The sequence below is a fragment of the Lontra canadensis genome, unplaced genomic scaffold (genome assembly GCF_010015895.1).
Source record: "Lontra canadensis isolate GAN:19392208 unplaced genomic scaffold, GSC_riverotter_1.0 scaffold20, whole genome shotgun sequence".
Taxonomy (NCBI): domain Eukaryota; kingdom Metazoa; phylum Chordata; class Mammalia; order Carnivora; family Mustelidae; genus Lontra; species Lontra canadensis.
In genome coordinates this window covers 14103617-14114404 of record NW_022631014.1, presented here as the reverse complement: position 1 = coordinate 14114404, position 10788 = coordinate 14103617, and the positions used below count along the sequence as shown (strand labels likewise).

The window sequence follows — 10788 nt, the reverse complement described above, 5'->3', positions numbered from 1 at the left end:
GTTGGTGAGGCGAGGGACAGAGGCAGAGAGAATCTCAAGCAGACTCCCAGCTGAGTGTGCAGCTTGATGCAGGGCTCAGTCCCATGACCCTGAGATCATGACCTGAGCCAAGATCATGAGTAGGACGCCTAACCCACTGAGCCACCTGGGTGCCCTGATCATGTTATCTGTTTTTAAAAAGTAAACATAATCTGAACAATTACACAGTCATAACTTCTGTTTGGATCAGGACTTTTATTTTTTAGAATGGCTCTGGAAGGGACCATGGAAGAATAGAGGACTGCTGGGAGAGGGAGGCAGTTTTAACAAGCCTAAAGGCTGCAGAGAAGGCCCCCTCCCCCCGCATGTTTCCTCATCTGTAAAATGGGAATACGGACACCTCCTAGAAATACTGTAACGACAAGTGAGTTCTTGCAGATCAAGCAGGCAGCACCATGCCCACAGCAAGGGCTCAACAGATCCACTGCCCAGGAATTCAGTGATGTATGATCATAGCTCATATAAAAATAATATGGTCTTTACTGTTATAAGGATGGCACTGCTGTTGCCCCATCATCCCTGACAAGGAGCAGACACAGGAGAGGCTTCTGTGGGTGCAGGAGTTATCTACGGCTGTGTACCAAATAACCACAAACTAAGTAGCTTAGAACATTTATTTATCCTGTCACCACTTCCACTGGCCAGGAGCTCCATCCAGGTTGAAGTCTTCTGCTCTAGGTCTCACAAGGCTGCAGCAAGATATTGGCCAGCCTGGGGCTTTATCTGAGGCTTGGGGCCCTCTCCCAAGGTCACGTGGTTGATGGCTGATTTTAGTTCCTTGAGCTGTAGGACTTGGTCTGTTTTTCTGGCCATCAGCTGAGGGCTGCTCTCTGCTTCTAGACACAACTCATGGATGCTTGCCACATGGGCCTCTGCCTGGCCCCTTGCCCCACTCCCAAAGCAGATGACTTCTCAGGGCCAGCAGGAGAACCTCCCTCTTGGGAAGGACCCAGTACCTTCTTCTTTTTTTTTTTAAGGTTTTATTTATTTATTTGACAGAGAGACAGAGATCACAAGTAGGCAGAGAGGCAGGCAGAGAGAGGAAGGGAAGCAGCTCCCTGCTGAGCAGAGAGCCCGATGTGGGGCTTGATCCCAGGACCCTGGGATCATCACCTGAGCTGAAGGCAGAGGCTTAACCCACTGAGCCACCCAGGCACCACTTCTTCTTTTTTTCTTAAGATTTTTGCTTACTTATTTGAGATAGAGAGAAAGCAGGAGCAGGGGGTGGGGGTGGTGGGCAGGGCAGAGGGAGAGGGAGAAGCAGGCTCTCAGTTGAACAGAAAGCCTGGTGTGGACTCAATCCCAGGACCCTAGGATCATAACCTAAGCTGAAGGCAGACGCTTAACTGACTGAGCCACGCAGGTGCAACCCCTCTACCAGTACCTCTTTTAAGGACTTCCACATGAGTAAATCAGGCTCCCTTGGAGACGATCTCCTTTTGATTAACTCAGAATCAACAGATCTGGGACCTTAACTGCATCGGCAACATCCATTCACCTTGGCATATGACATGACATAGCCACAGGAATGGCATCCCGTCAGCTCTGCTGTATTCTGTCAGCTGGAGGCAAGTCCCAGGGCCACCCCCACACTCAAGAGGATGGATTACACAGGGTTGTGACTCACTGGGGGTCACCCTAGGGTGCATCTGCCACCCTGGACTCGACTGGGAGCCTGCTCACCCTACCTGAGTGGACGGCATACCACAGTGGCAAAAGACTAGGCCTTGCCCACACCTGGCTTCAAATGCTGGCTCCAGAATTAAATGAATATTTCAACCTTGGGCAAGTTACAATACCTCTCAGCCTCTATTCAACCAAAATAAGGGGAAGATAAATAATCTAGGGTCGCTGAAAGGGTGAAACCAAGGGAAACTGCATGGGAAATTGCCTGACACAGTACAGCAAATACACAAACCTTAGTTCCCCTCTCTGGTCCCAACCCTTCCGGGAGGCACTTGTGACTTACCAACAAGGATACTAGTGATGGTTTCCTCTCAAGCCTTCCAGCAGCCCTATGCGTGACATGTAAATATGCTTTCTGAAATACTATACACATACTGTTCAATACCCCAGTGAGGGGTTTTCCCTACTCTGGCTGATTTCATCTCTGGCAAAGGGTGAAATTGCCACTGGCACCTGCTGTCGAGTCTCATAGCCCCTCCCTTCAGATCTGCCGCAGCCTATCCACCCACACGGAGCTGACGGGATCAGTTAGGATACAACCAAACAATGGCCTCATATTCACGTATCCCATCATTTTCAAATAAGGCTTAATGACACGGGAAAATACTCATAGGGTATTGGCAATGAGAATGAAATGACCCCAAACTGTTCTTTCATGAGCTCAAGATCTGACGCAAGCTGGCTGGTTCAAAACCCAGCCTCATTCTTTACAGCTGTGACTTCGGGCAAGTTACCAAACCTCCCTGCCTGTTTCCTCATCTATAAAATGCAGGTAACGACAGAACTGACTTATCATGGGGATTGAATGAGGTAACACGTGTAGAACACCTGGCCCAAGGGGAACTCAGTGAGTGATCAACTCTATGATTATTATTGAAGTATCACTTTTATCACTTGAGAGGAAAAGTTCGAAAAAGACTTCTTCACAAACAATCACTAGCACTGTGGCCAACATCTAAGGGGAATAAAGAAAACCTAGGAAACAAAGTGAGTAAAACCATGCTGCGGTCACAGGATAGTTAGTAATTCTCGATGCTTTCCAGAAGGTTCCAATTTACTCTGTACCTGGAAGATGTAATTCATTTCTCCTTTATTTCCTCCTTCCCATCCCCTTCTTAAGGAACTGTATTTTCTCCATCTTTAAAACTCAGGATGATACCCTTCCCATCTTTCACAGCAATCCTTTCTGTGGGGAATACATGGAAAGTGCTTTACAGACAATTTCTCCTTCTCTGTCAACCCACCTATCCTTTCACCTATCGGAAGTAAGGAAAAAAAAAAAAAAGTATGGCTGCCCTGGGGAAAGGAAGGGCCATGTTCCAATCAGATCAGCGCTGATTAAAACACAAACCAGGTGAACTTCTTTTTCTGTAGGAGGCTGAGCAGCTTCTAGGTTCTGATAGTGATTTCTGCCTCAGAGCTGGGATAGGGTGGGGAGAGAATCCCTCCCATTCTCCTTTCCTTCCGAAAAGCCCCTGGGGCTGCCCAGCCACCAGCAGCCAGCAGCAGCCAGCCAGTAGCCGGCTCTGCGCCAGGATGTTGCCAGGATGCCAGGAGTTGCTAAGGCCCCGGTGAGGAATGCCGGAGAGTGAGCAGCAGTCGAGGGATCGGCAGAGCCAAACTGGTGACAAAGGCAGCAAGCATGTGGCAGGCGGCGGGTCAGAGGGAGGCTTCCATGGGCAGCACGCTTGGGCCAGCATGGGAGGGCAGAAGGCAGGGGGAGGAAACAGATGGAGGTCCAGTGGCGCTGAGCAGGAAGCCCTGGGAGCACGGTGGGAGGGCGAGGACCTGGGAGGAAGGGAGCAGAGAGGAGCCCTTCCCTGACCCCGAAATTGGAGGACACATACTGACCCCCACAGGGAGTACCCGAGTGAGGCCCAGGATTGCCCTGGAGGGTCTTTAATACCCACGGTAATGCCTAAACACCCGTGGGACTCCCTTTTGCCTCATGCGGGACCACACACGCACCCACTTGTGCTCCTCCAGCCCCTGTAGCCCAGGGGACCCTCCATCTGGTGTTTTCTTCTCCTCCGGCCACTGGTTTCCAATCTGGGGGCAGGTAAAGGTTTTTGGGGTGCCCTGGAGGGGAATTCTTGCCAGTAGTGCAGAAACGCACATGCTTTGCAGCCTGAATAAATAAGCTGTGGTACTATCACTCTTCAAATTTATGCAGATGCTGTTGTCTTTACTCAGATTCAAGTGCATTGAAGAGCACTACAGAATCTTCTAGCCCATCAATGGCATTGTTCCTTTCCCAAACCATCAGACACCAAAAACACTATTACAACTTCAAATACTATTACCATCACCTCTGGCTCCTTGAAATTTCTGGATGATAAAGGGACACCCATTAATTTCTAGATATTAAAACATTTACATCACTGTTTAATGTCACCAGGCTCCGAAGGGCACAAAACACTTCATCTCTATCTCTGTGAAAGGTCACTGCCATTTATCCTGAGGAAGGATTTAGGGATGTGTATACCAGGACTTCTCTACAAGAAGTTCACCGCGGCTTTGTTTGTATATGAATAGAACTGGAAGCTTTCTGAGCTACAACAAGGGGGAGGGGGCCATGGTACAGCCATGACTGGCTACAGTGATGCTGTTAAAAACCAAATGGCAGACAAACATTAAGTGACACAAGAAAACATCTATCGCATATTAAGCCAAAAAAAAAAAAAAGGCATTTTACAAAATGGATATACGTCATTCTAATTTTCTATATAAAACAAAACAGGGGCCCCTGGGTGGCTCAGTCGGTTAAGTGTCTGCCTTCGGCTCAGGTCATGATCCCAGGGTTCTGGAATCAAGCCACACATGGGGCTCCCTGCTTCTCCCTCTCCCCCATGTTTGTGCTCTCTCTCTGTCAAATAAGCAAGATCTTAAAAAAAAAAAGAAAGAAACTACCTCAAATTATAGATGTCTACTATGAAATGGTATAAGATTTTACTTTAAAGACTAATCTTAGGGGTGCCTGGGTGGCTCAGTGGGCTGATGCCTCTGCCTTCGGCTCAGGTCATGATCCCGGGGTCCTGGGATTGAGCCCCGCATTGGGCTCTCTGCTCAGCGGGGAGCCTGCTTCCCCCTCTCTCTCTGCCTGCCTCTCTGCCTACTTGTGATCTCTGTCTGTTAAATAAATAAATAAAATCTTAAAAAAAAAAAAGACTAATCTTGGAAAATAGTCTGCTTTTTTTGTGTGTTTCCCCAAGTTTCTTTCTTTCTTTCTTTTTTTTTTTTTGTAAGATTTTATTTATTTGACAGAGAGAGAGCGAGAGAGGAAACACAAGCAGGGGGAGTGGAAGAGAGAGAAACAGGCCTCCCACTGAACAGGGAGCCCAATGGGTGGCTCGATCCCAGAACCTTGGGACCATGACCTGAGCCGAAGGCAGACACTTAACGACTGAGCCACCCAGGTGCCCCATGTTTCCCCAAATTTCTACAAAGAACAAGCATTACTTCTGTCATTGGGAATAAAGCTCCTAACTTGTTATGTTTTATTATTTTTATTTGTTTGGCTATTGATGGAAAATTGTTCTTGGATCAGGACTGGGCCGCAAGTAAAAGAATCTTGGCAGTGAGGTTCTTCGCTGCCTTTAACCCCTTTAACCCTCTGCCTTCCAGGAAATAGGACAGGGGTGTGCAGACTGCATTTGGGAACCCAGCTGGTGCTGCCCTGCTACAGAGACATAAAGCAGAACAAAGAGGGGTGGACCATTCTGGGTTATGCTGGGTCATTCTCCATGCATAAGTCCATTCCCAGCTACACCAGAGGCTGGGCTCCCCCACAGTCCAATTCTGTTTGGGAAATGGGCTGTGAATTTTCAGAGTGAAGCTCATAATCGCCCTGGCCTGCTGGAGGGTATTTAGAATGCTCTCTTGTGCCAGAAAACTGAGTGTACCCTCCCCTGACTCACAACCCCACTCAGCTTCCACCCAGCCTGCGTAGGCTCCTTTAAGCTTCTTCCAGATAAAACATCTCTTTAGGATACTAAATATTGGCAATGCTCTCATTATTATCCTAAAATTAATAAAATGTATATATATAATATGATCCTAAACCATTCCACAACCAAAAGTTTCCATAAAGTTCCAAAATAAACTCTAGGGGGCGGTACAGCCCTGGTTTGAAAACCACCACTTGGGTGGATGGTGACAGGATGCTTCCCGGGTATTCTTAGATGAAGGACCATACCCTCGAGGTGATCTTGCAGGCCCCAAGGGTCTGGCCCTTGCATTTTTCTCCAGTCTCACCCAAACCACTTCCACCTCTGTCCCCTCCCCTCCAACCACAGCAATACTCCTTCTTCCAGACTTGCAGAGTCACTGTCTGTGTTTCTCCTTCTTCAGGAAATGCTGTTCCCTCATTCTTCTAATATAATATCCCTTCTTTAGAAAAGCCCTTCCTCACCACCCAGACAGGTCAGACTCTCCATTTAATTCTCTATGACACTTAATACCTCTTTTTCCGAGCTCCTGTCCCAGTTTACAGTTACAGATCTATAATCATTTTATTAATGTTTATCTCCCCTATTTGACTGATCTGCCTAAACTCATCTTTTCAGCGTGTTCTAGCATACAACAGGTGCTCAAATATTTGCTGAGTAAATAAATGAAACTTCTGGAGGACATATAAGTTTCCATCTTTGCTGCTTGTGAAACCACACTCTGATTTTTCTTTCATATGGTTCTGCAAATGTCATAGCCTCTGTTTCTCTGCACACACAGAAAGGGTCTGTCTTCCACGTGCCTCACATGAGAACACAGCAGGTACCCAGGAAATGAGATGATGCCTCCTTCTAGATGTCAGGACTGCCCAAGTACTTCCTCCTGCCTGCTGTATTCTCTTCCCCTCCAACACCCCCAAACCATCCCTCATCTCCAACTTAAACATACTGAATAAAGACATTCCAGAGGTAAGGGTGCACTCCCAACCTCACCACAACCTGTACTCAGCTCTCAAGTTTCAACTCAGATGTGACCTTCTTGAAGGTTTCAAGCCTCTCTCCTTCCTTCCCTAGTGCAGGCAACCAGACTCTTTTTTTAACCTCACCACCAGTCAATTTTGGGACTCGTCTGTCTTCTCGGTGAAACCACAGACTTCCTGAGGGTAAGGGCTTTGTCACAGCCCCCTGCTCCCGCAGAAATGAAGATGAACATGGCACTCATAAGTGTCTGCTGAACAACTGCACCGATGAGGAATGCTGGCGAGGTCACACACAGGGCCATCTGGACCCCTCAGGACCTCAGGACACCCCCCTCGGGCTCAGATTCTGTGAGGTCTGCAGGGGACATTCCTCTGTCTAGTAGTGGATGGGGAGGATGGCCGGGGAGTTTCCTGTGTTGCGGCGCTCCCACTCCCATCACGCAGAGTTCCCCCTCTGAACTCTTCCCTAGATTTCCTTTTAGCAGCTTTACGGAGATACAATTCACACATTTAAAGTGTACAAACCAATGGTTTTTAGTATATTCACAGGGTTGTGCAACCATCACCAAAATCCATTTTAAAATATTTTCCTCATTCGAAAAGAAACCACCTCCCTCTTAGCAGCCACTCCCCATTGCTCCCAAACTCCTCAGCCCTGAGCAACCACTACCCGACTTTCTGTCTCTAGAAATTTACCTGTTCTGGACATCCCATATTAATTAGTGGAATCATAGAATATGTAGTCTTTTGGGGTGCCTGGGTGGCTCTGTTGGTTTAGGCGTCTGCCTTCCGCTCAGGTTAGGATTAGGGTTAGCCAAAGGCAGACGCCTAACCGACTGAGCGACCCAGGCATGCCTCCCTAGTGCCTTACAAAGAACAATGATAGGGTTCAAAAAACAGAGCTATTATCAACAACAAAGAAACCCGCTCCTTTAGGGTCACCAAGTGTGACAGTCTCTTGGCTAAAGAGGGAGACCCAAGAAACTAAACTACTGAAGCCACAAGATTATAAAGATTCATTAAAGTGACAAGTACTAACATTCACTAAGAAACTCACTTTCTTTCCGTTATCTCTCCTCATTTTCTGGTACTGGTGGACCCAGGAGAGATGCAAAGCAAAGAAAGGAAGTTGTTCTCAAAGGGAACAGCCTTTTCAATGATTTCTTAAGGTAATATACTGACAGGTCTGCTGATTAGACCAGGAGGAAAACACTTGATGGGAAGTCTAGGACATTCAGGTCAGCCTTTTCAGGATGCAAATGAGATGTCAGTGGTCTAAATCAGAGACCCATGGATAGAGTGCCCACTGGTGGCACCATTTTAGCTGCATCTGCCCTTCCCCAATGTGGTTCACTCCTGGCTATGCACATGTTTCTGGCAAAAAGATGAAAGAATATCAAATGTCCATGCAGGCCCCAAGAGAAGAGGAAGAGGAGGAGAATGGGAAGAGTTAGACAAGAGGCCCAGTAGACAACTCTGAAGAGTCTCTCTCTGTGACCACCCTGCAAGGACAAGTTCACTTCCAAGGGGTCAGCTCAAACCAGTCTGCAATCACAGGGGCCTCCTCAGGGAAGGAAGAAGGCATTAGAATCCTGTGAAGACGGTTTTAAGGGGTACAATGGAGAAGCTGTTCTCTAGGTCTTTTTTCCCTTCTATGGAACAACAGGCCCTGTGACTGTCACCTGCAACCCAGCATAAGGGGCACAGGCAAAGAGGATAGTTGAGGAACTTTCAATAAAATGGAGCTTTCTCTTTTCCACAAACCTTACCCACCAAACTCATGGACCAATATGGAGCCTTCTTAAACCCATGACCTTTGTCCATGAAACTCATGGACCAGAAGAAGTGGTCCTTCTGGTACTAATTTTCCACAGAACTCATTATTTGATTCATGACATGTCTTCCAGTCTCCATCAGGGTCTGTCTCATTCCCGCTCACCTTTTAAGGATGAAGAGGTAGGCTGGTCCCCTCTATTTGGCTGATCAGCAGTCTTAATGTGAGTCCAAAAATGCCCGGCTCAAAACCAACACTCCTCAGCACAATGTGTTGTTGTTCATAGCTAACACTTCCTAATTTTTGGTCCATCTAGACACCCTTCTTAGAGAAAAGAGAACTCGGCACCCCTCCCTTCAGATGTGGCCTGAGCAGGAAATGAGAGCCCCCTTTACACACACCAGAACAAAGTGCGGTGGATTCACAGGCAAGCTCTCACAGTGTCCAGCATCCTGGGACTGGCCCGCTGTAGGAAACACCGGCTTCTGGCTGCGTAACCTTGTCCCTATGTCCACCTTCTTTTCTCCATATGCCTCTTCAAAGCTACCACTTCCCCCGCCACTATTCTTGCTGCAAACATTACAATGAGTGGACTCACCAAGAGCCCAACCTAGTTTCACAATACACATCAGACGAATGGGAAAGTTGTTTAAGATGAAAATGTGTTTAAAGAAGAAAAAAAATGGGGAAAAAGAAGAGTGGGGAACAAGAGAACAGGCCAGATGACATCAGCCTTGGTGGAGGCCACCACCTGCACTGCGCTCCTCCTACTCAGGGCTCAGACCTGCAGCCTGCCAGGCTTCATAGGTTACTGCCCATTCGGGTGACTCTGGCTCTCCCAAATGAGGACTCCCCAGCACTGCCCATCCGCAGTTTTGCTAAATTACCCACAGTCAACCATAAAGCAGAAGCAGATGACCCTCTGCTCTGCTGATTCGTCAGAAGATCAATAGCAGCCTAATGCTTTATCTCATCCGTCAGGCATTTTTTCATCTCACATCAGCACAAGAAGAGTGAGTTCGTACAAAAAGGCATTTTGAGAGTGAGAGACCACATTTACAAACTTTTTATTCCAGCATATAGTTATAATTGTTCTATTTTATTATTAGTCATTGTTAATCTCCTATTATGCCTAACTGATAAATTAAACTTTATCATAAGTATGTATATACAGGAAAAAACAGTAAATACAGGGTTGGATACTCCCTACAGTTAGCAGGGGGACTAGTGCACAGGCTCCTCAAAACGGAGCTTCCCCATCGATCCTCCGCCTTCCAGCGGCCCCCTAAGACCCAGACCCTCCCTTGAACTTGAGAGGTCGGGGGGTTCTAGGACGGCTGTCTCCGAGGATCCCCATTCCGTTTCCCCACCAGGGAACTGAGAACTTCGGACTTCCTCTCCTCTGCGAAACTGCGCCCAGAGCAGGGCAACCCTGCTCTCTTCGGTTGGGAGGAAAGAGGAGGCCTCGAGGGGGAGAAGGACGGGTTTCGCCGCCTCAGCGCCCCGCCTGGCGACTCTAACACCCCCGGCTCGGGTTCGAAGCGGCGCGGCCCAGAGAAGAGGAAGGAAGAGGAAAAGCAACTTTTGCCTGCGCTTTCTGTCGGAAAGCGGGCCGGGCCCGCAGAGGGCTGGCTGGAAAAAAGCCTGGGGCCCTGTAGACCTGCGTCTGCGGGAGCGAGGGCGGCGTCGCGGCTGAGTTCCAGGGCCGGGGCAGCGCACCCAACTTTCCGAAGGAAGCCCTCCCCGAACTTGACTGTGGCGGCGCCGTGCCCCGCCCCGCCAGCCGCGCGATGCTCCGGCGGGCTCCGCCCGGCTCCAGCCGCCCCGCGCGCCACCGCCCTGCTCCCCTTCCTGCCCCGCCTCTCCGCGAGACCCCGGCCCCGCGCCCCGGCCTCTCTTACCATCTGCGCCACCTTCAGCAGGGCCGAGTACGTGCGGGGGTAGACGGGGTCCAGCAGCCCCTCCGAGGGCCTCGCGCTCAGCTGTCCCGCGCCTGCCCCCGGGCCGCCGCCGCTGCTGCACGTGGTGCGGACGAGCCCGGCTCCGTGCGACATCGCGCGGCCCCTGCCCTCCGGCCCGCCGCCTCCCGGGCCACCGCCGACCGGCCAGATAAGCGGGGCGGGGCGGGCCGGGGCGGGGCGGGCTGGGGGCGGGGCCGGGGCGGAGCGGGCCCGGGCGTGCGGTCGCGGGGCGCCGGTGGGGGCGGGGCGCACGCGTCCGGGACCCGCGCGGGAGACCGCGGTCCGCCTGAGCGGGACACAATCGGACAGGGGGTGGGCCGGCGCTTTCCCGGGAGAGCGCGGCCTCCGTGCCGTCGCGGAGGCGCGGAAGCTAGCCTGGAGGGAGCGGGCAGGGCCCGGCC

The 10788-nt window shown here is 50.0% G+C and overlaps 1 protein-coding gene across 1 annotated transcript in view; it reads right to left on the bottom strand.

The window, feature by feature from the left end:
- The window catches only part of CMTM7 (CKLF like MARVEL transmembrane domain containing 7), a 57880-nt gene extending 47378 nt beyond the window's left edge, over nucleotides 1-10502 (bottom strand). The window contains exon 1 of the mRNA XM_032861040.1: nucleotides 10328-10502. Coding sequence (XP_032716931.1) covers nucleotides 10328-10480 — 153 coding nt within the window. The 5' untranslated portion in view covers nucleotides 10481-10502. The remainder of the gene's footprint in view (nucleotides 1-10327) is intronic.
- Nucleotides 10503-10788: the final 286 nt, after the last annotated feature.